The sequence below is a fragment of the Ahaetulla prasina genome, chromosome 2 (genome assembly GCF_028640845.1).
Source record: "Ahaetulla prasina isolate Xishuangbanna chromosome 2, ASM2864084v1, whole genome shotgun sequence".
Classification (NCBI taxonomy): Eukaryota; Metazoa; Chordata; class Lepidosauria; order Squamata; family Colubridae; genus Ahaetulla; species Ahaetulla prasina.
In genome coordinates, this window is record NC_080540.1 from 15222657 (window position 1) to 15249479 (window position 26823).

The window sequence follows — 26823 nt, forward strand, 5'->3', positions numbered from 1 at the left end:
AGTTTTAGGCTGTGATTTCTGAGGTTGCCTGGGTAGAGTTCTCAGACTGAAATCTAGTTGAATATTTGAAGGTGTCCTAAAGGAAAATCTGCAGAAAAGATCATACTGATATTAATCGTTTCATCGTTTCCACTACCCATCTCCTTCCACATATGACTATATGATTGTAACTATGTTGCTTGTATCCTTACGATTTATATTGATATTGATTGCTTCCTGATTGCTTATTTGTATGACCATCATTAAGTGTTGTATCATTAAATGTTAAATTTGTACCCTAGGACTATCATTAAGTGTTGTAAGTGTTGTACCTTGATGAAGGTATCTTTTCTTTTATGCACACTGAGAGCATATGCACTAAGATGAATTCCTTGTGTGTCCAATCAGACTTGGCCAATAAAAAATTCTATTCTATTCTATTCTATTCTATTCTATTCTATTCTATTCTATTCTATTCTATTCTATTCTATTCTCTCTTATGTTGCAGTATGCCACGTGCAAGTTACTGGCATGTCTTGCCCTTCTTCTTTGCCATTCATGAAATCAACCAGAATCCAAGACTCTTACCCAACATCACTCTGGGCTACAACATCTATGAGAATTATTTGAATGAAAGAATAACCTATGAAGCCATGATAGATTTACTCTCCATGGGTCAAAAGACGGTCCCAAACTACAGGTGTGGAAGGCAAAAAGGTTTGTTGGCTGTTCTGGAAGAGACAGATTCTGAGCTCTTTCAATATGTTGCAGCTATGTTGGGCACCTACAAGATCCCACAGGTATGAATATAAATTGAAGCTAAGTCCACTTTGCAAATTTTCCAAATGTGTTTAGAAGCAGATCTTGGTGGATATCACCAAGTAAATCTAGAGGCAGTTGTCAGATATTAAATGCTTAAAAGACTTTTGCAATTTTAAATGTTTATTGATTTATCAAAACATAAAATACAATGAAAAAGACAATAATGGGAAAGTAAGGGAGAAAAAAGGGAAGAGGAAAAAATATAGGGGAAAAAGAAAGAAAAGAATTGACTTCCAATTCTTTTTTAGCACAATAGAATACGAGATATATAGCCTTAACTTTTTTGCTTTTACATAGTAATATATACTAGTCATTTCTATAACAACAAACCTATATAATCAGCAAAACCCAACATTTAATTTTTCCACTTCAAGCACAAAGTCCAGAAGTATTTTTTTCTTTAATTAAATCAGTCAATTTAGCCATCTCTGCTAATTCCCTCAAAATGGTTAAAAGCTTTGTAAGATTTTTTTTCCATAAAGTTCTTACATTTGACTTTTCATCTGCTTGTCACTTGTGAATGATGTGGTTTTAAAACAATACCAAAATAAATAAAAAGTGGATGTAAGGAAAGGAAGATGCTTGGAAGATAGCAAAAAATAAAAAATAAAAAATTACATCATAGAGTGCTCCAGAAGTAAGGCAAATGTGAAATGTGAAAAAGGATGCTTGATAGAATGATGACGTGAAAAAGGAAAGAGATGAAAAAATACGGATAAGAGCAGGGGTGAAATGCTAGCGGTTCGCTCTGGTTCAGGCGAACCGGTAGTGATAAAAAGTACTGGTTTGGGCAAACCGGTAGTAAAAAAAAGCTACTGGTTTGATCGAACCGGTAGTTAAAAACGTTACTAGTTTGGGTGAACTGGCAGCTTAAAAAGCTACTGGTTTGGGCAAACCAGTAGTTAAAAAAAGCTACTAGTTCCTCCGAACCGGTATTCCCAACGATCAACTGTGCAGTGGGGTTTAGGAAATCTTGCTTTCTACCAAAGCTAAATCACATGCCACAGCTGATCCCCCCCTCACTGTTCTAATTACCTTCCCAAGCCTCCTTTTGGCGTGCACTGCGCATGCGCCTGCAATGTACATTTTGTGTTCAGTGCGCATGTGAGGCCAACAAACCAGTAGCAAACCAGCTCAGATTTCACCACTGGATAATAGAGTGACTGCTACAAAAAGTGATAAAAGATGTGCATTTGGTACATTGTCATAAAGAAAGAATGAATCGGAATCAAATTGCGAAAGAAATATTGAAGGAAAGGTTGAAAGGAATAGGAAGACCAAGATAATTGGACCTTAATCGGATGAGTTGATAACACATGGAAAAGAAATACAGTAAGTGAAATGTTTAAAGAACAAAAGGCAAGATATGAAGAGGTTTATGAACATATGGAAAGAAGGATGGTTTCCAAGGGTAGCAAATAGGAATAGATGTAATGAGTGGAATTGGTGTGACCTACATTTTATTAGGTTCCCTTTTTTAATGTAGTTACTTCACGTTTTTTAAAAAAATCTTATAAACTATTACCCTTTTTCATTGCTTTGCATAATGAAGCTTATCCAGAAAAAGAATAGCGTAATCAGCATGTATGTATGTGTACCAGGGGTGAAATCCAGCAAAAATTTTGAATAGTTCGGAGAACCAATAGCGGAAATTTTGAGTAGTTTGGTGACCCGGCAAATGCCACCTCTAGCTGGCCCCAGAGTGGGGTGGGAATGGAGATTTTTTTTTATTTATTTACATTTATATCCCACCCTTCTCAGAAGACTCAGGGAGGCTTACAGTGTATAAGGCAATAGTCTCATTCTATTTGTATATTTACAAAGTCAACTTATTGCCCCCCCAACAATCTGGGTCCTCATTTTACCTACCTTATAAAGGATGGAAGGCTGAGTCAACCTTGGGCCTGGTGGGATTCGAGCCTGCAGTAATTGCAGGCTGCTGTGTTTTAATAACAGGCTTCTTACAGCCTGAGCTACCACGCAATATCCTTCCCCCAGGAGTGGGGTGGGAATGGAGATTTTGCAGAATCCTTCCCCTGCCATGGCCACAGAACCGGTAATAAAAAAAATTGGATTTCACCGCTGATGTGTACATTTATGTAAGTATGTATTGTGAACCCAATGCTGCCCTCCTGCTTTCTTGTGACTGAACTGGATTTGGCCTAACAACATAAATGCTCTCCATCCTTGATGGCTGAAAAATAGAATGGCACAAAATTTGCACCCCCTTTTCCTCCACGGTTTTCCCACTTCCCTTCCTTCCAGGACAATGGCTGACAAATAGCATCTTTCATCTTATTCCAACCCCATCTACAACGGCTGAAGGTGTGTGATAGAGTAAAAAAGAGGAAGAAGTTCAACTTTAAGGGAGACTAGGAAGGAAGGAAGGAATGGAGGGAGGGAGGGAGGGAAAGAGAAAGAAAGGAAAAAGAAAGAGAAAGGAAAGGAAAGAAAGAGGAAGAAATGAAAAAGAAAGAGGAAGAGGAAGAATAGAATAGAATAGAATTTTTATTGGCCAAGTGTGATTGGACACACAAGGAATTTGTCTTGGTGCATATGCTCTCAGTGTACGTAAAAGAAAAGATACGTTCATCAAGGTACAACATTTACAACACAATTGATGATCAATATATCAATATAAATCATAAGGATTGCCAGCAACAAGTTATAGTCATACAGTCATAAGTGGAAAGAGATTGGTGATGGGAACGATGAAACGATTAATAGTAGTGCAGATTCAGTAAATAGTCTGACAGTGTTGAGGGAATTATTTGTTTAGCAGAGTGATGGCCTTCGGGAAAAAACTGTTCTTGTGTCTAGTTGTTCTGGTGTGCAGTGCTCTATAGCGTCGTTTTGAGGGTAGGAGTTGAAACAGTTTATGTCCAGGATGCGAGGGATCTGCAAATATTTTCACGGCCCTCTTCTTGATTCGTGCAGTATACAGGTCCTCAATGGAAGGCAATGGAAGGAAAGGAAAGGAAAGGAAAGGAAAGGAAGGGAGGGAGGGAGGAAGGGAGGGAGGGAGGGAGGGAAAGAAAAAAAGGAAAAAGAAAAGGAAAGGAAGAGAAAGAAAGAAAAAGAAAAAGAAAGGAAAAAGAAAGAGGAAGGAAAGGAAAGGAAGGAAGAAAGAAAAGAAAAGAAAGAAAGAAAAAGGAAAGGGAAAGGGAAAGGGAAAGGAAGGGAAGGAAGGAAGGAAGGAAGGAAGGAAGGAAGGAAGGGAGGAAGGAAGGAAGGAAGGAAGGAAGGAAGGAAAGAAGATCAACTAACTTTTCTAATTCATCTTAGATCAACTATGGGGTTATCAGTCACATTTCTGAGCATAAGTATCATTTTCCTTTCTCTTACCGGATGGGTCCAAGACAAGAACCTCCTCACTTGGTGATAGTCAAGCTACTCTTGCATTTCCAATGGACCTGGATCTGCCTCCTTGCACCAGACAACGAAAACGGGGAAAAGTTCAGAAAGACATTTGTGCCTGCAGCCCTCAAGCAAGGAGTTTGCGTGGCCTTCTCAGAAAGCATCCCAGTGCTGAATTTAGAAAGGAAAAAAGACCTGCTTTCATACTTGAGAAAGAGTAAAGTAAACGCAATTGTTTCTCAATTGGACATGAGCACTGTAACGACACTAGGGGTGATAATCAGAATCATGGACAGGAGAGAAAAGTTAGCCGTTGGGAAAGTGTGGATTATAACAGCCTTGTCAGATCTAAATGCAAGATGGCTATACAGGATCGTGGATCTCCAGCACAAGCATGCCTTTTTGTCGTTCGTAATCAGGACAAAGACAAGAATGTCATACGATCGTGCTATTTCTGACTTCTTTGCTTTTGAGATGTTTGCACAGTCAGCCTTTCAGTGTTCCTATTCAAGCTCTGTGCTGTCAAGGAAGGTTTGGGAAAGATGCACAGAAAAAGAGAACTGGGGAATCCTACCCCCCGACTTAGTTGCAAAAATCTTGTCTGAGGATGCCTACAGCATTCGCAATGCAGTTCAAGCTGTGTCTCGGACCCTCAGTGCTGCCTATACCTCTCAATTGGGCCAGGAGAGAAGGCAGGTTGGACACCATCCAGCACCCCAGCCGTGGCAGGTAGGATTTCACCTCCCTTCAAATTCCACCGATGGTCCTCCTTCAATTCTTCAGTTCTCCACTGGCGGTGAGCTGGAAAAATGGGAGGAAGTATCTCAAACGAGGTCTTCCCCATCTCTAGTGTTTGTTCTGATGAGGTGCGAGGGCTTAAAGAGAAAGAGAGATTCATTGCTTCTCAAATTATGGAACCAAAGATGGAATTCAGCCTGTTCGGACCGGTTTGGGTGAACCGGTAGCGCCGACGATCAGCTGGCCCCGTCCCTCGCTCTATCCTGTCCTTCATTTCCTGCTTTGTAGCTTATCTCAATCATGCAACACAGCTGATTTTGGAAGATAAGCAGCTGAGCTTCTAAATGCTCCATTTTCAGCACCTTAGGGGCGTGCATGCTCACCGAACTGGTTCCACTGTATGGAACCATTTGTGTGGGTTGATTGTGTGGGTTGGGTGTAGTAACAATGAAAAGGGATGCCTCTATGGAAAGGAAGTTTTGTTTCCCATTTAAGATTAAATAAGGAGCAGGCTGACACAGCAACCCTCACGTTGTCCTTTTGATCGCTTAACCTCATCTTTTTTGTCTGCAACCCAGATACTTAATTATTTATTTTATTTTATTTTATTTTATTTTATTTATTTATTTATTTTGTCACAACAATATACATAAGCATCACACAAAAAGATTATATAGTATATAAACATATATATGAAGAAATATAAGGAGGTATAATATATATATATAAGAAGAAGAAAAAGAAAAACAATAGGACAGGAACGGTAGGCACGTTTGTGCTCTTATGCACGCCCCTTATGGTCCTCTTAGGAATGGGGTGAGGTCAATAGTAGAAAGTTTTTGGATAAAGCTTTTGGGCTTATGGGAAGAGACCACGGAGTCAGGTAAAGTGTTCCAAGCACTGATGATTCTGTTACAGAAGTTATATTTTCTGCAATCTAGATTAAAGCGGTTGACATTAAGTTTAAATCTATTGGTTGCTCTAGTATTATTGCAATTGAAGCTGAAGTAGTCTTTAACAGGAAGGACATTACAATAGATGATTATGTGAATTAAACTTAGGTCTTGTCGAAGGCGACGGAGTTCCAAGTTTTCTAAGCCTAGGATTTCGAGTCTGGTGGGATAAGGTATTTTGTTGTTTTCAGAGGAGTGGAGAACTCTTCTTGTAAAATATTTCTGGACACGTTCAATTGTATTGATGTCAGAAATGTGTTGAGGGTTCCAGACAGGCGAGCTGTATTCAAGAATTGGTCTAGCGAATGTTTTATATGCTCTGGTTAGTAGTGTAGTGTTTTTGGAAAAGAAGCTACACAAGATTAGGTTTACAACTCTTAGAGCCTTTTTTTGCTATCTAGTTGCAGTGGGCTTTGGCACTTAGATCATTTGATATGAAAACTCCAATTATATCTTGGTGCTTTGGAGTAAGTTTTTCCCTCCGTATGAAGTTCCTGCCAAAGCAGTGCATCTTTTCAGCCTTTTGAGGGGCTGAAACATCAGGTAAACCATTTATCACTGAGGCCAGAACTGGGTGCATATGCAGTATGTGAGATATAAGACCCAAATATTTTATTCCTCACAATTCGTAAACGAATCTGGTTCACAAGAGCAAAGGTTTATTGGAGATAAAATAAAGAAAAATAAAAAGCGGTTGCAAGCGTGGCCTCTTAGACCCTTCCCAAATGGATTGAGTTCAAAGAGCCCAAGATACACATTTTAAATCCTTTCCACAATGCACGCCATGCCTAAAAAAACTCCCACCTAACCCCCTTATTCTACTAAGTCATTTCTTTAAGTCATTTCATCTTCTAAAGGGTAATCATGACAATTTCTCTGGAGGAACAGTTACGTTGTGGCTCCAGCCCCCGAACCTGGCCCCATGCCCGAAAGTGACTTCGAGAGTGAGGGGGAAGGGCCGGTAAGGCTTACCTCAGAAACACCGATTTCTTTGGCCCGGCTCCAGGAGCCAGAACCAGGCCAGTCGGAGGACATAATGAGGCCGTCATCCCCTGATTCCTCCCTTTCCCAGGCTATGCCTTCAGACGCAGCTGATAATCATACTAATCAAGCCTGGATTGACCCGCGCTTCAGAAGATTAGAGAGGCGGCGTCATCAAAGGGAAGGGTGGGGCAGGAGCCCCACCCCACAGGATATATAAGGAGCTTTGGGACTGCTCTCAGTTCCATGGGAAGCAAATTAGCTGAACCGTGTCGAAGTGAGCTGAAGTCTTAATCTGTTTTTTTTAAATTTGCATTTATATCCCGCCCTTCTCCGAAGACTCAGGGTGGCTTACACTATGTTAGCAATAGTCTTCATTCTATTTGTATATTTATATACAAAGTCAGTTTATTGCCCCCAACAATCTGGGTCCTCATTTTACCTACCTTATAAAGGATGGAAGGCTGAGTCAACCTTGGGCCTGGTGGGACTAGAACCTGCAGTAATTGCAGGCAGCTGCTGTTAGCATTAGCAGTCTGAGTAATGCTGTTAGCATTAGCAATCTGAGCCACAGAGGAAGTTTGAACTTTTTGGCAGGCAGCTGTGTTTTCTCGGCCAGGACTGATAGGAGCCGTGAACCCACTGGCTGTAGGCCAGCTCGTTACTCCAGAGTGAGGACGGAGACAGAACAAGTTATCTTATCTTGTTTACTAGTAGCTTCGTTCTGGGCGGGTGTTCCTATCTAACTGAATTGTGGCCTTGCCTTGTTCCTTTCTTCCAAGAAAGATTTTTAGCAAGTCATCACATACTGTTTCAGTGAATACAATTTGTGGTCATTTTATGACATCATAGCTTTTTAATACGTTACACTTTATAAAAGAGTAATTTATTATTCCTTTCCTTCAAGTAGTTCCAGAGACATATAGTACCCACCATCAACTTTGTAAGACCAGATCCCAGATTCCTTCCCTTTCTCTCTCTCTGTTTTTCAAAAACCAAATATTTAAAAATTTCATTTACATAAGCTCAATCACTTCTCCCAATCCACTTGCCTTTCTTTTATTTATTTATACCTTTTCTGTAGCTATCCATCTCAGCCAAGGGACTCTGGGTGACTTACAATTCTAAAACTGTAAAACAATTATAAAGGAGCTGTGGTGGTGCAGTGGTTAGACTGCAGTATTGCAGGCAAATTGACCACAGCCTGAAGCTCGATCCTGACTGGCTTAAGTTGACTCAGATGTCCATCTTTCTGAGGTCGATAAAATGAGGAGCCAGATTGTTGGTGGGGGTGGCAATATGCTGATATTGTAAGCTGCTCAGAGAATACTGTAAAGTACTATGGAGCAGTATATAAGTCTAAGTCAAGGGTCTCAAACTTGATTTCATTGAGGGCCACATCAGGGTCGTGTTTGACCTTGGAGGGCTGGGATGGGCATGGCCAGGTTAGGTGGGGCCATGGTGGGCATGGCCAGCTCAACATCACTTGTGTTGGGGGCACCTGTGGTGGCCAAGTGCTAAGGCAGCACTTCCCTCCACCCTCCCTCACTCTCACTATAATCTCCCTTCCTTCCTTCCTTCCTTCCTTCCTTCCTTCCTTCCTTCCTTCCTTCCTTCCTTCCTTCCTTCCTTCCTTCCTCCTTCCTTCCTTCCTTCCTTCCTTCTTCCCTCCCTCCCTCCCTCCCTCCCTCTCTTTTCTTTTTTTTTCTTCCTTCTCCATTTCCACAGCTTCATCCATTCCTGAAAATCTTCCAGGTTTCCAATTTTAGTGCGGATGGAGGTTATTTGGAAAAGGATGGAAATCCTGCTGCTAGCTTTGATATCATCCAGTGGGCGGTGCTTCCCAACAAATCTACATCTGGGGTGAAAGTTGGAAGTGTAGAAAATGAGGCCTCTTCAGAAGTCAAGATCTCTGTTGATCAAAATGCCATTATATGGCCAACATCATTTAATAAGGTACTTGATGCTGCTTTGTTTGGTTTTTATTATTTAGCTGTACATCTTGTGCCCATCAGCTTAAAAAATAAATCTTACTGGATTCTGTGGGGATTAGTTGTCCTTAATGCATTTTAAAGTTTCATTAGACATTACATAGAATTACAGGTTCTTAGAAACTATGAATAATTCAGGAGCTGTGAAAACTATGTAAGCTAAGACAGGAAGCACAATAAAGTTGTGAAGGGTTGCCTCTTGTTACACCAGACACACAGAAAGGTATTCATAATGCTCTAGTTTAGGAACACTATAGAGGCATTTTTACTTTATCAAATATACAGGGTTTCCTACCTGAGTAGGGAGTTGGACTAGAAGACCTCCAAGGTCCCTTCCAACTCTGTTATTCTATTCTATTCTATTCTATTCTATTCTATTCTATTCTATTCTATTCTATTCTATTCTATTCTATTCTATTCTATTCTATTCTATTCTATTCTATTCTACTCTACTCTACTCTATTCTATTCTATTTGTAATTATTCATCAAGCAAAACAAACATCTCCATATTATATCTTCTTGATTTATTCTCAGAGATTTGGCTTTCAGAACTATTTGGTGCATTTAAGGAAATTAGAGAGAGGGAAAGGGGGTGAAAGAGGGAGAGAGAGAGGGAGAGGGAGAGGGAGGGAGAGGAAGGGAAGAAGGAGGGGGAGAGGGAGTGTGGGACGGGGAGGGGGAGAGGTGAAGAGGGAGGGGGAGGGAGAGAGAGAGAGAGAGAGGGAGAGAGAGAGATTTTTTTAAAAAAATGAGAGCCAGTTTGGTGTATGCTAATAAGTGGAAGACCATGAATTCCAGCCCTATTTGGGCACAAAGCCAGTTGAGTGACCTTGGGCCAATTGATATCTCTTCGTCCTTGAAAGGAGGGGAGGACAAACCACTTCTTGATAAACCTTATCAAGAAAACTTCATGGATTTTTCCAGGCTGACTCTGAGAATTGAGCACAACTGGATGAAACTTGATGAACCCTCATTCTCTTTTGAATTTTAAGAGGACTATGGGGAAAAAAATCCTGCTGGAATGAAACTCCTTCTGGAGATGAACTCCTTCTGGAGATCTTTCAGAAAAGGAGTATGATGTTGAAGATGAGTTTCTGGGGAAAAAAAGAAAATATTCACATTAAACTTGGAAATAAACCTTGAGTTTTATGATAGGGACATAATTGGCATATAGGATCAAGAGGTTTGGCAAGTATAGATCCTTTACCACTTTTGGATTAAGAAGCAGTCAAGAATGAGCTGGAAAAGTTTGTCCTTTACTCCACCCCAAATCCTGCTGTCAGAAAGGATCCTAACTCCAAAGGTGGTTGGAAGAAATGACAGGACAAAAAGTGGAATTCAAACCAGAACTATTCCTGTTAGGAATTATTAAAAAAAAAAAGAATTATAAAAGAAGGTTTAAGTAAAGGGTTAACATTTATTTATTTATTTATTTTATTTATTTTGTCACAACAATATATGTAACTATCATACAGAAAGGTTATATAGTATATAAAGGTATAAGCATATATATATATATATATGAAGAAGAAAAGAAAAACAATAGGACAGGAACAGTAGGCAGGCACGTTTTGTGCGCTTATGCACGCCCCTTATGGTCCCCTTAGGAATGGGGTGAGGTCAATAGTAGAGAGTTTTTGGTTAAAGCTTTTAGGATTATGGGAAGAGACCACAGAGTCAGGTAAAGTGTTCCAAGCACTGATGATTCTGTTACAGAAGTCATATTTTCTGCAATCTAGATTAAAGCGGTTAACATTAAGTTTAAATCTGTTGGTTGCTCTTGTATTGTTACAATTAAAGCGACATAACATATTTAAACATATATATAAAACATATTTAACACTGCATATCATAACAGCAGCAAGAATAGTTTATGCCCAACAATGGAAGAGTGAGAACATACCGAAAGAATGGGAAATACTAAAGAAAATACCTGAATGTGCAGAATGTGATAGGCTGATGTTGGAACTGAAAAATAAAGAAGAGACAGAATATTATGAGATTTGGAATACATTTTATCAGTGGTTAGACCTAAGGAATGGAAGTTGGAGCAGATAAGAACAAGGAGGTATAGATCGAATCAAAATGCAGTACCGTATATACTTGAGTATAAGCCGAGTTTTTCAGCACGTTTTTTGTGCTGAAAAACGTCCCCTCGGCTTATACTCGGGTCTATACGGCTTATACTCGAGTTTTTTTTTTTTTTTAAGCCCCTCGGCTTATACTCGAGTATATACGGCTTATACTCGAGTTTTTTTTTTTCTTTTTTTCACATTTTACCGGACGGAAGCCCTGCCGGTGCAGTGAGAGGGCGGGGCGGGGGAGCCGCCAGCCTTCTCAGCTGAGGGAGGGAGGTTTTCCCCAACCGGTAGGTGCCTCATTTCCCACCCTCGGCTTATACTCGAGTCCCCAGTTTACCCCAGTTTTTGGGGTAAAATTGGGGACCTCGGCTTATACTCGGATCGGCTTATATTCGAGTATATACGGTATATGTAATATAGTATGTATCTGTAAATATGTAAAAGAAGTTAAGTATGCATATAGAATTAGTTGTCAGCCTTGGGAGCCATATTAGGCCAGAATCATTTTATTGTGGGTTCAATTTAGCCCAGGGTGGGAACCTACTCTGCGATTCGTTGCCATTCATAAAAAATAACCTTCTAATTCACACTTCACTTTTACATTTAGAAGGTTCCTTTGTCTAGATGTACTGAAAGTTGTCACCCAGGATACACCAAACTCACCAGAGAGGGAGCGCCAATCTGCTGCTATGACTGTTCTCGTTGTGTGGAAGGAACATTTTCCATGCAAGAAGGTAGGTGGCTTTAGAGCAAGCCATGAAACTATTCTACAGGATTCCCGAGGTAATACATGTGTTAACTTCAAGAACAAAGTTGCATTTAGAATAGAACTACTAAATTTAGAATTTAGAACTACGCCACCTTCGGTATGACCTGAGCATAGCTCATAAAATCATCTGCTACAATGTCCTACCTGTCAATGACTACTTCATCTTCAACCACAACAATACACAAGCACACAATAGATACAAACTTAAAGTGAACCGCTCCAAACTCGATTGCAGAAAATATGACTTCAGTAACAGAGTTGTTAATGCCTGGAATGCACTAGCAGACTCTGTGGTCTCATCCCAAAAGCCCTAAAACTTTAACCTAAAACTGTCTACTATTGACCTCATAATCTATAGAGTATATACCATATTATTTTCTTGGCAACTCTATGCAAGATATTTGTTATTGCCTTTTTCCAAGGATTCTCAGAATTTCTAGTCTGACTTAGAGCCCCGATCTTCCCTCAATGTTTCCAATCTAAATACGTCTAGTCCTTAACTTACAGCAGTTCATTTAGTGACTGTTCAAAGTTACAATGGCACTGAAAAATGTGACTTATTTTTTTAAAGTTACAACCTTTGCAGCAGCCTCATGATCACGTGATCAAAATTCAGATGCTTGGCAACTGGGTCATATTAATAATAATATTAATAATAATAATAAAAACAACAACAGAGTTGGAAGGGACCTTGGAGGCCTTCTAGTCCAATCCCCTGCCCAGGCAGGAAACCCTACACCATCTCAGACAGATGGTTATCCAACATTTTCTTAAAAATTTCCAGTGTTGGAGCATTCACAACTTCTGCAGGCAAGTCGTTCCACTTATTAATTGTTCTAACTGTCAGGAAATTTCTCCTTAGTTCTAAGTTGCTTCTTTCCTTGATCAGTTTCCACCCATTGCTTCTTGTTCTACCCTCAGGTGCTTTGGAGAACAGCCCAACTCCCTCTTCTTTGTGGCAACCCCTGATATATTGGAACACTGCTATCATGTCTCCCCTAGTCCTTCTTTTTATTAAACTAGACATACCCAGTTCCTGCAACTGTTCTTCATATGTTTTAGCCTCCAGTCCCCTAATCATCTTTGTTGCTCTTCTCTGCACTCTTTCTAGAGTCTCAACATCTTTTTTACATCGTGGCGACCAAAACTGGATGCAATATTCCAAGTGTGGCCTTACCAAGGCATTATAAAGTGGCACTAACACCACCAATAGTGAAAACCTGTCCCCAAAATAAGCTTTAATAAGCAAAAACTCTCTAGGATTCTATAGAACAGGGGCTGCCATGGAAAAGACAGATTTTCTAGATCCCATAAGATCGCAATGTTTAAGGGAAAGCACTGCGAGCATGCCAATCCTCTCTAATCTGGTAGGATGAGTAAAAATTTCCTTAGACCAGAGGCCTTCCAGCAGATAATCTAACCCTGTGCCATATAGAACTTTGAAGATAATGATGAGCACACTGGGGGGAAAAAACAGGATTCCAAATAATATGCCAGTTAGCAGACAGAACTCTGAGGCAAGTAGTGTTGTGATTCCGGCCCTCGAGCCTGTTCTCATGGAGGAAAGTGACTCGGAAAGTGAGAGAGAGGAGCCAGCAAGGCCTTCCTCGCCAGGACCCTCCTCACTGGCACTGCCCCAAGTTCCAGCTGCAGGCCAGGAGGAGGAGCTGATAAGGCCTCCCTCTCCTTCACCCTCCTCCTCCCTGGCAACGCCTCAAGTCCCAGCTGCTGACGATCAATCCTGGACTGATCTGAGGCAGCGACGTAAAGATAAGCGTGTGCAGCAGAGGAAAAGGTGTGGCAGGCTCAGAGATTGCTGAGTCACTGAGCCACACCCCACAGGGTATAAAAGTGGGTGGAGCTGCCATGTGGCCCTTGTGATGGACAAAAATGCTACCAAGGATGCACTGCAGCTCGGTTGTTGGAGGGTTAAAGGACTTTGTCAATGAGTTTTTGGCAACGGATCTTGGACACAAGATAACGGATTCAAAACTTGGCAGGCCTCTGCATGGTCACTGCCAAGTATTTCCTCAACTGAAGAAAATCAGGTCTGTAGCAAATAAAATGACTGGGAGACACGCGTCTTTGCGTTTGCTCTGTGAAGTGGGGACGGGGATAGAACAAGTAGGTTCCTCAAAGAATAGTTTTATTGGACACCTCATATTGGCATGAGCTGGTGAAAACCGACTCTGAATACTTTCATGGTTTTCACCTAATTAAAAGTAAAAGTTTCTCCCCCTTTCCCAAACAATAATAATCATGACAGAGTTTGAAGGGACCTTGGAGGGCTTCTAGTCCAACCCCCTGCCCAGGCAGGAAACCCTATAAAATGTCAGACAAATGGTTATACAACATCTTCTTAAAAATTTCCAGTGTTGGAGCATTCACAACTTCTGCAGGAAAGTTGTTCCATTTATTGATTGTTCTAACTGTCAGGAAATGTCTCCTTAGTTCTAAGTTGCTTCTCTTCTTGATCATTTTCCACCCATTGCTTCTTGTTCTACCCTTAGATGCTTTGGAGAATAGTTTGACTCCCTCTTCTTTGTGGCAATCCCTGAGATATTGGAACACTGCTATCATGTCTCCCCTAGTCCTTCTTTTCATTAAACTAGACATACCCAGTTCCTGCAACTGTTCTTCATATGTTTTAGCCTCCAGTCCCCTAATCATCTTTCTGGCTCTTCTCTGCACTCTTTCTAGAGTCTCAGCATCTTTTTTACATCATGGCGACCAAAACTGAATGCAGTATTCCAAGTGTGGCCTTACCAAGGCATTATAAAGTGGCACTAACACTTCACGTGATCTTGATTCTATCCCTCTATTCTATGCAGCCCAGAACTGTGTTGGCTTTTTTAGCAGCTGCTGCACACTGCTGGCTCATATCTAAATGGTTGTCCACTAGGACTCCAAGATCCCTCTCCAAGATCCCTATTGATGACCATTGCTAGATCCCGGGGTCATTTGATCTCCTTTTGTGACCTTCTGACAAGCAAAGTCAATGGGGAAGCCAGATTCACTTAACAACCAGGTTACTAATTTATCAACTGCAATGATTCACTTAACAACTATGGCAAGAAAGGTTGTAAAATGAGGCAAAGGTCATTTAACAAATGTTTCACTTAACAGCAGAAATTTTGAGCTCAATTGTGGTAATAAATCAAGGACTAACTGGTTGTCCAGTTAAAAAAAAGATTAACCCTGTTATTATCTTCTGGAGCATTTACCCATTTACATCTTGCTAAATTACTACTTTCTCAAATGCCATTCCTAAAATAAAATATTGATCAGCACTGGACTACTATCTATTCTGCTTGCCAGAGACCTATCAAAATATCACTGAAAGACTGTTTTGATCATTCCTTTTGGATTGCTTGGATCCTTTTGAATTGCTTGGATGCTGGAATTTCCTATATGCAAACCATGGTCTATGACACCAGCTTTGCAAGGATCCCTGACAGATCAAATCAAAATCTCCCCTGGGCAAACATACTGGTTTCCACACTAGACAACTGGTTACTTCAGCTAAGATTCAGAAGCTATGATCATTGTTTTTCTGGCACATCAAATGTACCACTCTGCTTTGAATCTGGAAGTTCTATAGAATCTGCTCACTATTACACACTGTTCTTTGTTTTATTTCACAGCAACATTCGATTCCAATCAAGCACAATTAAATGTTGCTTGCATCTATTCCCTTCAAAATGTTCTCCTTCCAAAACAAGGTCGCGTTGGTGGATGATCTCTGGAGGGCCAGGGATAGGGGTTGTTCCTCTGCCCTGGTCCTATTAGACCTCTCAGCGGCTTTCGATACCATCGACCATGGTATCCTGCTGCGCCGGTTGGAGGGATTGGGAGTGGGAGGCACCGTTTATCGGTGGTTCTCCTCCTATCTCTCCGACCGGTCGCAGTCGGTGTTGACAGGGGGGCAGAGGTCGGGCCCGAGGCCCCTCACTTGTGGGCGGGCGGAGGGGTGGATCCTCTCGCCCTTCTGTTCAACATCTACATGAAGCCGCTGGGTGAGATCATCAGTGGGTTCGGTGTGAGGTACCAGCTGTCGCGGATGACACCAGCTGTACTTTTCACACCGACCACCCCAACGAAGCTATCGAAGTGCTGTCCCGGTGCCTGGAGGCCGTACGGGTCTGGATGGGGAGAAACAGGCTCAAGCTCAATCCCTCCAAGACAGAGTGGCTGTGGATGCCGGCATCCCGGTACAGTCAGCTAAATCCGCGGCTGACCATCGGTGGCGAGTCATTGGCCCCGATGGAGAGGGTGTGCAACTTAGGCGTCCTCCTGGATGAACGGCTGTCTCTAGAAGATCATTTGACGGCCGTCTCCAGGAGAGCGTTCTACCAGGTTCGCCTGGTGCGCCAGTTGCGCCCCTTTCTGGACCGGGAGGCCCTTTGCACGGTCACTCACGCCCTTGTGACGTCTCGCCTGGATTACTGCAACACTCTCTACATGGGGCTTCCCTTGAAGGGCATCCGGAGGCTTCAGTTAGTTCAGAATGCGGCTGCGCGGGTGATAGAGGGAGCCCCTCGTGGCTCCCGCATAACACCCATCCTGCGCAGGCTGCACTGGCTACCTGTGGCCTTCCGGGTGCGCTTCAAGGTTTTGGTGACCACCTTTAAAGCGCTCCATGGCATAGGGCGGGTTATCTGGGACCGCCTACTGCGACCAGATACCTCTCACCGACCCGTGCGCTCTCACAGAGGGACTCCTCAGGGTGCCGTCAGCTAGGCAGTGTCGTTTGGCGGCGCCCAGGAAGGGCCTTCTCTGTGGGGCTCCCACCCTCTGGAGCGAACTCCCCAGGACTCCGTCAACTTCCTGACCTTCGAACCTTCCGTCGCGAGCTCAAGACACATTTATTCATCTGTGCAGGACTGGCTTAGATTTTTAAATTTAGAGGGGTTTTAAATTGATTTTAATATTTATATTTAATATTTATATTTCTATTTTTAATAATTCGGGCGCTAGAATAAGTTTTTTAAGGATTATTTTAATTTGTATATTGATATTGATGTTTTATATGCCTGTGAACCGCCCTGAGTCCTTTGGGAGATAGGGCGGTATATAAATTCGAATAATAAATAAAATAAATAAATAAATAAATAAATAAAGTTTATGTAATAGGGGTGAGACTGTTGAATGTATATGTGCATACAATTAGGAGTATAAGGTACCTGCTAATTAATCAAAACACTGCTTCTGCTTTTCAGATGCTGCTCATTGCAAAAGGTGTCCAGATGATCAGCATTCTAATAAGAAGCGAGACCAGTGTGATCCCAAAGTTATAAGTTTCTTATCTTATGGAGAAACCTTGGGTCTAATCCTGGCTATTTCTGCCTTTATTTTGTCTCTAACCACTGGCTTTGTTCTATACATTTTTATTAAGTACCGAGAAACTCCCATAGTCAAAGCCAACAACCGGGATCTCACTTATATTCTCCTGGTCTCCCTCCTCCTTTCCTTCTTGACCTCCCTCCTATTCATTGGTCATCCCCAAAAAATAACCTGCCTTCTTCGGCAAACCACTTTTAGTATTGTTTTCTCAGTTGCCGTCTCTTCCTTGTTGGCCAAGACTATCATGGTGGTGGTGGCATTTTTAGCCACAAAGCCAGGCAGCAGGATGAGGAAATGGCTGGGGAAGCATCTGGCCAATTCCATTGTCTTGTCCTGCTCTTGTGTTCAAATAGGAATCTGCATCATATGGCTTGGACTTTCTCCCCCATTCCCAGATGTTGACATGCATTCTCAACCGGGACAGATCCTGTTACAATGTAATGAAGGCTCGGTTACAATGTTCTACTCTGCCCTTGGCTATATGGGTTTTCTGGCTGTTGTCTGCTTCTTGGTGGCTTTCTTGGCCCGCAAGCTGCCAGGGACTTTCAACGAAGCTAAGCTGATCACCTTCAGCATGCTGGTTTTTTGCAGTGTTTGGATCTCCTTTGTCCCCACTTACCTGAGCACCAAAGGGAAATATATGGTGGCTGTGCAGATCTTCTCCATCCTGTCCTCAAGCCTGGGCTTACTGGGCTGTATCTTTGTCCCCAAATGTTACATCATTATCCTGAAACCTCACATGAACATGAAGGAGCATCTCATGATGAAAAAAAATGAGGGCGGCTGAATCTGATACTTATTTTTTTATGCAGTGTGCACAATTGAAAACATATCTTTAAAATAACTTTATTGTAGCCGTTTAGTTACTTCACATTTGTGATGATAATAAAGAATGACAGATGCCCTGTCCAGATGTGAATCTTTTTTTAAAAAAAAATCCTAGAAAGTCCAGAATTGAATTCAATTTTTTTTAAGGATTGGAATGAGTGAGCAACCAAGTCTCCTACATCTTCTTTCCACGTCCACTGTCACGTCATGTATTCTCCAATTGTTCTGTGATCATGCTCTTGTTGCCAATCTTCAGTTTTTCCATGTTTCCCATTCTTCTTCTTTCATGTTAGAAGCACCAAAGTGCTTCCATGATGAAAGGATTAGCTAGTGGCATTGGCCAGGGGATGCTCCATTGGGGGCTCCTTTTATGTCCCTGTGAAGTTTCCCACCAAAGTGGTACCCATTTATCTACTCAGGATTATCTGGCAGGAGCTGGAGTGTGTGACAGGAGCTCACCCCGCCTTGCAGCAATGCAGCTCTCAAACACGAGCCTGCTTATTGTCAGCCCAGCATTCTAACCTTGTGAGCCACCATGCTCCTATATCTTTCCCATGAACCATTGGATTTCTCAACATTCTCCAAATCTGCCTTCCTATCAATTTTTCTGCCACCATCCCTAAGTCTCATTGATATCCTCCTCCCTTTCTGTCCTCCCAACTTTCTAATCACTTCATAGTTTCACAGACCAGAATCAAGGTTTCCTTTGTTGATATTACTGTTCATATATGTACTTTTGTTATAGAGGATAAGCAAGAAAGGATATGGATTTCAGAAAAAAAGTGGAATATAAATAGATGGGGATATGTGGGGAGTAATGTATATGATTGTTTTTGAGTGTTGTGTCTGTATAAATGTGTTTGGGTAGAATATGAAGATGTTGGATCAAGAAGACCCATATACATGTCCCTACACAACCAAGAGTTTGCTAACATTAGGCTACCCACCATATTGAATATACTGTTCATGTATCCCTAATAGTTATAAGGATAGAGGCAAAAGCTATCAATAGTTCACAATTAAAATGGTACCTTTTTTCCCCCTTCTTGGATACCCTTGTAGTCAAAGAAGGTACTTCATAGAATTTCAGAGTCAGAGGGGGCCATGGGTACATTATGGAGCTGAACAAATGTAACTGCATAGCACAGATGTCCAAATCCACATCCCAGATAGTTGCCTAGCATCCAATGATCCAATGAAAAGAATCCCATCATCTATCGTGTCCCACTCCTCCGCTGACGGCCGGGTCAGGGAAATGCGAATCAGGTGTGCCTCTGCAGCTCTGCCAAAGTCCTAGCAAAGTCCTCAGGGCAGGCAGGAGACCAGAAAGTGACTTCAGCAAGATATGTTTAGACTTTGCCTGACTCAGAGAATGCCAGAAAGCAGATCCTTTATATAGGCCATGGGGTGTGGCTCCATGACTCAGCACTTATCCAGGCCTGCCCCTCCCTTCCTTCTGTTGCCTCCGCCTATCAAGTCTTCTGACGCGAGGGTCACTCCAGTCGGCAGCTGTTGGTAATTGACCTCCCTCAGGCTCACATGCTGTGGAGGAGGGGGAGGGGTCTAGTTGCTCCGTTTGCCTGGGCATGGAGTCAGAGCTGGGGGCTGGAGGTATTTCTTCCTCTTCAGCCTGTCTGGGCATGGAGCCAGGGCTAGGACCGGGAGGCATACTAGAACATTCCTCCGTGTTCAGAAGCAGATAAGAAGACCCCGGCTGAGGTGAGATTGGACGAGACACAACATCATCCTTCAAGGTTCCTGAGTTTACTCTCTTTCTCTGTCTGTGTACATACAAATACACACACATACAGAGACACACACAAACACCGATAGATTTTGCATGATCCACCGGGATCAGAGTTTTAGTCTTGAGCTTTTGGACTTATGCTACAGCCCATCCTCAGGGAACTATTTTCTCACAAGAATGTGTAACACATTGTGATGAGAGAGAAGTTCCCTGAGGATAGACTTCAGCATGACTCTGTTCTCGATGACTGACTTAGATTGGATCCAGGTCATAAGTACCTTTTGGGGAGGTCTGTCATAATTTCAGACAGTCACTAAGTGACTGGTCACAAGTCAAAGTCTACCTGTAGATCCCTTATTTTACCCTTCATCAAATAAACCAGCCTTATATTCCTTCCTTTCATTTCTGGCAATCTTAATTTTTAATTCCTTCAAATATTATCTAGGATTTGATCACTTCTTTGTACCAACATTAAAGTTTTTACTGCAGCCAGAAGTGGCAACAGCAATTGCTCCGATGTAGCATAGATCTTATAGAGAATATTGATCAAAGAAAATTTGAGCGTGCATACATATTAGCAGAAGATCTCAAACAGGGAAAGACTTGCTTTATAACACACGAGGAAAAAAAAGATAGTTGCACAGGGAGATATGACATCCTCCGTGGTATGATTTACTATGCACATATTTCTAGAACCAGAACACCTTTGATATGTAAGTTCATTAATGCCCCTAATGGTTATTGTAACAGAGTACCCTGTATTTACAGCAGAAACCGAACCCTTGGTAATGTAAATCTTGAAGCTCAAAGATGTGTTTTGTGAATTAGTAAGTTATAACCACAACAATAAAAACTCAATTCTTAATAATGTTAAGCAAATCTATAATTTTATGCTGCTCTTGTATGATTAATTATGCAAATTGATTCAATTTGATTGATTTATTCATTGATTATTTTAACCATTCAGGACGGTTTCATAAAATATGTTTATTACACTAGTTTTCATGTTTCATTTACAATTTTAAAAATGCACAAGCAAATCTAAGTTACTAATTGTCTACAAACAGTAGCAAAAATATGAAATGAAAAGTGGTGCCTAACCCCCTAATCTCCTAACATCAAAATTAGACAGAGCATCAGAATAAAACAAAAGTGATAATTAAAAATATGTCTATACAACAGAAACAAAAACTAGAGGAAATGACAGGATTTGAGGTAGTAAAAAAGGTTAAATACTTAGGGGTTTATATTAGCTCATCGAACAAGAAACTTTATAAGAATAATTATGACTTGCTATGGCAAAAAGTTCAGAATGATATGAGTGTCTGGAAGAAATTGCAGTTATCCCTATTGGGAAGGATTGCGGCTATTAAAATGAATGTGTTACCTAGATTTTTGTTTCTGTTCCAGATGATACCAATAATTAAAAAGGATAAAAATTTGGAAGATTGGCAGATTGGGATTAACAAATTTATATGGCAGGGTAAAAAGGCGAGGGTTAAAATGAAAATAATACAGGACTCACGGGAAAGAGGTGGTTTAAGAATGCCTAACTTTAAACTATATTATGAAGCAGTAGCCCTTTCAGTAATAAGTGACTGGTTTAACTTAACAGAGGAAAGAATTTTGAATATAGAAGGTTATGACTTGTTATATGGATGGCATGCGTACTTATTTTATGAAAAAAAAGTGGATAGGGCTTTTAAGAATCATGTGTTGAGAAGTGCTCTTTTGCGGGTCTGGAAAAAATATTCCTATAAATTAGATTACAAGATTCCTATATGGGCGAGCCCTAGACATGCAATAGAGAATATAAATATAGAACAGAAACAGGAAATGATTACTTATAAAGAACTTTTGTATGCTGAAGGAGGTAGATTGCAATTAAAATCATTACAGGTATTAAATGAAGAAGGGAGGAATTATACTTGGTTTCAATATGGGCAAATAAGTGCTAGATGGAAAGAAGATCAAAAAATTGGTATAATGCAAAGGAGGAAAATTTAATAAAGCAAATTAGAAATCAGACCCAGGAGCATATAAAGAGATTGTATAATGTGTTGCTTGAAATAGATTCGGAAAAGGATTTGGTAAAGGATTGTATGATAAAATGGGCACAGAATATTCAGGAACCAATAATGTTGGAAACATGGGAGAAAATTTGGGTTAGAAATGTTAAGTTTACACAAGCACAGAATTTAAGGAAAATTTTTATAAGATGTTTTATAGATGGCATAGATCCCAAAAATTATCATGTATGTATCCTAATATCCAAGCGAAATGTTGGAGGTGTGATTGTGATGATGCTACATATTTTCATATTTGGTGGACTTGCAAGAAAATTAAGGTCTTTTGGATAAGAATTTGGTGGATTATTCAAAATGTACTGAAGAAGAAGATAAAGTTCCTGCCACAATTTTTCCTTTTGGGAATTATAACGGATTGTACAGGGATTGAGACTAAATTGATTCTGAATTTAATAACAGCAGCAAGACTGTTGATTGGACAATACTGGAAGAAAGAAGAGATACCTACAATAGAAGAATGGATATTGAAAGTTATTAATTTGGTTGAGATGGCTAAAATCTCAGCGTTTTAAAAGACAATACGCAGGAAAGATATTTAATTGAATGGAAAAATGGATTGATTATCTACAAAACAGATATCAGATTAAGAAATATCAGATTGCCTTTGAATAATTAGAAAGTTATTTTATGTAATGGGAGGGGTTGGGAGATGAAAAGCTTTGGATGTGGTTATTTGGATTGAAGGAAAATTTTATTCTATGTTTGGTTTATGTATAACAATACCTTGTGATTGACCGGGAAGCCGGGGAGGAGGGGAAGGGGTTTTTGGGAGGAGGGGAAAAAGGGGGAAAAATGTTTTTGTTTTTTAAAACTCTTTCAATAAAAAAAAAAAATCAAATTGGCCTTCCTTCTTCACCATCAATTTGAAATTCGCGACATATGGTGGATGAAATTGTCCCAATTCTGTTCTTTTTCTTTTTCTTTTGTAAGAGTGAGTCTTCTAAGCCGCTAAGCCTTCTCTGCTTTCAGCCAGCGAAGTGATTATGCCTGCACATTTCAGAAGACTGGAAGCATTTCAACCTCAGCGTGATTTCAGTGGTCATCTCTTCCAATCCTTCCCTAATCTTGCCATAATAGATTCACTGTGGATGCTAAAGAGAAACAATGTCTCTGTTTAATGATTTATGGTTAATAAATCTGTTTAATGATGGAAACTAATCAAGGAGAGAAGCAACCTAGAACTAAGGAGAAATTTCCTCACAGTGAGAACAATCAACCAGTGAAATGCCTTTCCTTCAGAAGTTGTAGGTCAGTGATGGTTAACCTTTTTGCCATAGCATGCCAAAAGCATGGGGAGCATGGGGCGGTCATGCGTATGCTTGCCCATACCCATAATTCAATCCTTCCACACCCTGCCCCCTCGTGCATATACGCGCTCTCCCCCCGCGCTCCTCCTGCTTTTGGCATGTGATGGCACGGTGGGCCTGGTAGGCCTGTTTTTCACCCTCCCCAGGCTCCAGAGGCTTTCTTGGAGCCTGAGGAGGGTGAAAACAGCCTTCACTACCACCCCGGAGGCCCTCCGGAGGTCAGAAATGGCCAGTTTCCTGACTTCCGGTGGGCCCCAAAAGTCTGAAAATCAGAGCAAAGCTCGCGTGCCCCCAGATATGGCTACACGTGCCACAGGTTTGCCATCACTCTTGTAGGTGCTCCATCACTGGAGGCTTTTGAAACGAGACTGGACAGCCACTTCTCTGAAATGGTATAGGGTCTCCTACAGTGGGTTGGACTAGAAGATCTCCAAGATCCCTCCCAACTCTTGTTATTCTGAAATTTATAATACAATGTGAAAAGTATGTGGATTTCTCTCTTATTCCTTTCTTATTATGAGTTACACTCAGTGGTGAAATAGAAGAGATACCTACAATAGAAGAATGGATACTGAAAGTTATTAATTTGGCTGAGATGGCTAAAATCTCAGCGTTTTTAAAAGACAATATGCAGGAAAGATATTTAATTGAATGGAAAAAATTGATTGATTATCTACAAAACAGATATCAGATTAAGAAATATCAGATTGCCTTTGAATAATTAGAAAGTTATTTTATGTAATGGGGAGGGGGTTGGGAGATGAAAAGCTTTGGATGTGGTTATTTGGATTGGAAGGGAAAATTTTATTCTATGTTTGGTTTATGTATAACAATACCTTGTGATTGACCCGGGTAGCTGGGGGAGGGGGGAAGGGGGTTTTTTTTGGGAGGGAGGGGGGAAAAAGGGGGAAAATGTTTTTGTTTTTTAAAACTCTTTCAATAAAAAAAAAAATTAGACAGAGCAAAGCTGCTCTGTGATGGGTTTTCTAAATTGGTTTCAGAAAATAAATTAACATCATTGCTTAATTATGATTATGGTGGAACCTAGATTGTGATAAAATAAAGTAATGTAAAGGAAAATAATTTCCTTGGTCTTCATAAAAATCAGGTCATTTCCCCCATATATTCCCTTGTATGATTTTGGCTCAGTGGTAAATTTAGAAGTTTGTAAGCTTTTTGGGGCCATCACAAGAAATGGCGAGGAAGAAATCTGTTTCCCAGAAGACTAAAAGTTTTCTCTAGCTTTCACTAACCAGAGCAGAAACATGCAGTGGCAATCCTATTTTTTTTGCCTCTTGCCCCTTGTATACTGTATACATGTAGTTCGCATATATAGGTAAATCAATATAAATTCTTGATATAAATCAAGAATTCTACAAATGTAATGGCCTCCCCTTCATTGAATGTATTTTACACACAGGTTACACCCATTGGAGATGTTCACTCTGAAAGGCTGTCATCCAGCCATAGCAAAAATCCCATTAAATAATCTTTAGCTGTTCTTCCATATAGGTCCGTGATGGCAAACCTATTGCATGCGAGCCAGAAGTGGCACGCAGAGCAGTGGTGGGTTTCAAAATTTTTTTACTACTGGTTCTGTGGGTGGGTGTGGCTTGGTGGGTATGGCATGGGCGTAGCTTGATGGGCATGGCAGTGGAAGGATACCATAAATCTCCATTCCCTCCCCACTCCAGGGGAAGGATACTGTAAAATCCCCATTTCCTCCCGATCAGCTGGGACTCGGGAGGCAGAGAATAGATGGGGGTGGGGCCAGTCAGAATTTTTACTACTGGTTCTCCAAACTACTCAAAATTTCTGCTACCGGTTCTCCAGAACTGGTCAGAACCTGTTGAAACTCACCTCTGACACAGAGCCATCTCTCCAGGCACATGAGCTATCACCTGTTGCTCTTCTGGGTTCTGGTGTGTCAGCCAGCTGGTCTTCATGCACTCAGGAGCACCGGAAACCAGAAGAACAGCCATCCGGTGCACGCATGCACATGTGCACCAGCCAGCTGGTCTTTGTGCACGTATGCACGCCAGAAACTGGAAGACCAGGTGGCAAGCCCGCGTGCCCCCATTTTGGCACTCAGTGCCAAAAATGTTCACCAACACTGGTATATGTTATGTTACATCTCAAGAGCCCCTGTCATATAAACAAAAAGGCTGCAATTGGGTGAATGTGGTGGTGGGGGAGTGACATTCCTGCCCATTACATTCATAATGAAATCTATAGGAAATGTATACTGTTATGTCCTGCACCGGCAGTGGCGGCCCCTAGTGGTGGAGATGGTTTCTTGTTCTGTTCTGATTGGCTCCCGCTTTTGGACAGCTGAATATAAAAGGGCTGTCAAAGCAGGCCTGCTCTTCTGGTTGTTGCTGGTCTCTGTGAGTTAAAATAAACGTTATGTGTGAACATCTGTGGAGCCTCAATTATTACGGAACCCACAGAATATAATACTGGCGACGAGGACTGAGGAAAGTACGTGAGTTGCTGAGCTGCTGAGCGAGCCAAAGTGTGAATTTCTCCTCAGAGCTATTCAGATCCCTGGCCTACAGAGCAAACCATGGCATCGCCTCAGAACTTTGTGCCTTTTAACCCAGTGACCGAATCGTGGGAGGCATTTGTAGCCCGTTTTGAATGCTTTCTTATTGCCAATGAATATACAAACCTATCTAGTGAAAGGAAGCGTGCTTATTTCCTGGGTTTCTGTGGGGCAGAAATGTTCGAGACAGCCATGACATTGATGGCCCCCCAGTCAATTCATGCAGGGACTTGGGATGACTTCATGGCTAAATTAAAAAGACATTACGCCCCGACACCCTCCAGAATCGCCCGGCGGCAGCTGTTTTACCATAGGGATCAGGCTGAGGGGGAATCGATAAACCAGTATGTAGCCGCTTTACGTAAAGTGGCGCGCCATTGCGAATTTGTTGATCTGGATGATTACCTTTTGGACCGGCTCGTCAGCGGTGTCCGGGATGAACGCCTCAAGCGGCGTCTCATCGCTAAGCAGGACCTCACATTTCAGATGGCATTAGATGAGGCATGTGCCTCAGAGCTGGCCACCCTCTCATTAGCTGATATGCCTCGAGGGCAGAGCCCACAGATAGCGAAAGGAGCAACAATTCATTTCAACAAAGCTGATCCACTATATGAGGAGGAGGAGGAAGACGCTGTCCATCGCCTTAAAGAGGTTAAGAAACCAAATACATGCGGGAGATAGCCTCCCTCTGACTGGCTGTTTTGGGTGTGGGGGAAATCATATGCGAGCCGCCTGTAATTTCAAAGACGCAATTTGCCGCCGTTGCGGCCGACGGGACCATATTGCCTGGGTTTGCCGATCGGTCCAGCCTGAGAGGGTTCCACAAAAGGGTCCGTCAGCTGGCCCTTCTCTTGGAAGACGACCTCACCTGAGATCCAGGAAGCCGCAGGATGACTGCTATGCCATTTTCCATGATGAGATGCGAGGAACAAGGATCAGGTGGCGATCTGAGGAACCGGTCCAGCAGAAAATCCGAATTTCCATCCTGATCGAAGGGCGGCCATGCTTGATGGAAGTTGATACCAGATCTGCAACTACCATAGTCTCCTGGAGCACGATAAAGCGTCTGGTGCCTACTATCGCTAAGAAGCGTCTGAAGCCTTGTGCGCTGTTATTAAAAGACTATCAGGGACGGCCAATTCCCATTGTGGGTAGTGGGAAATTCAGGGTACAATTCAAGAAATTTGTAGGCCGCCTATCACTGGTAGTTGTAGATGGCTCATTGCCTAGTCTTCTGGGGCTTAATTGGTTCGAAGCCCTGGGTTTGACTATTCAGGGTGTTAACTCGATTGGA

The 26823-nt window shown here is 41.7% G+C and overlaps 1 protein-coding gene across 1 annotated transcript; it reads left to right on the forward strand.

Moving 5' to 3' along the window:
• Positions 1-488: 488 nt before the first annotated feature.
• On the forward strand, positions 489-17802 carry LOC131190386 (vomeronasal type-2 receptor 26-like). The gene is made up of 5 exons (XM_058167705.1): positions 489-779; positions 4087-4887; positions 8559-8786; positions 11511-11637; positions 16892-17802. Exons 1-5 carry the CDS (start codon positions 489-491, stop codon positions 17800-17802), a joined length of 2358 nt encoding a protein of 785 aa, XP_058023688.1.
• Positions 17803-26823: the final 9021 nt, after the last annotated feature.

What these genes read in the sequence shown, in the direction of transcription:
- LOC131190386 (XM_058167705.1), top strand. Translation starts at nt 489, where the DNA reads ATGCCACGTGCAAGTTACTGGCATGTCTTGCCCTTCTTCTTTGCCATT. An exon ending in GCACCTACAAGATCCCACAG is followed by an intron (nt 780 to 4,086) that starts GTATGAATATAA and finishes AATTCATCTTAG; the next exon opens with ATCAACTATGGGGTTATCAG. An exon ending in CAGCACCCCAGCCGTGGCAG is followed by an intron (nt 4,888 to 8,558) that starts GTAGGATTTCAC and finishes CCATTTCCACAG; the next exon opens with CTTCATCCATTCCTGAAAAT.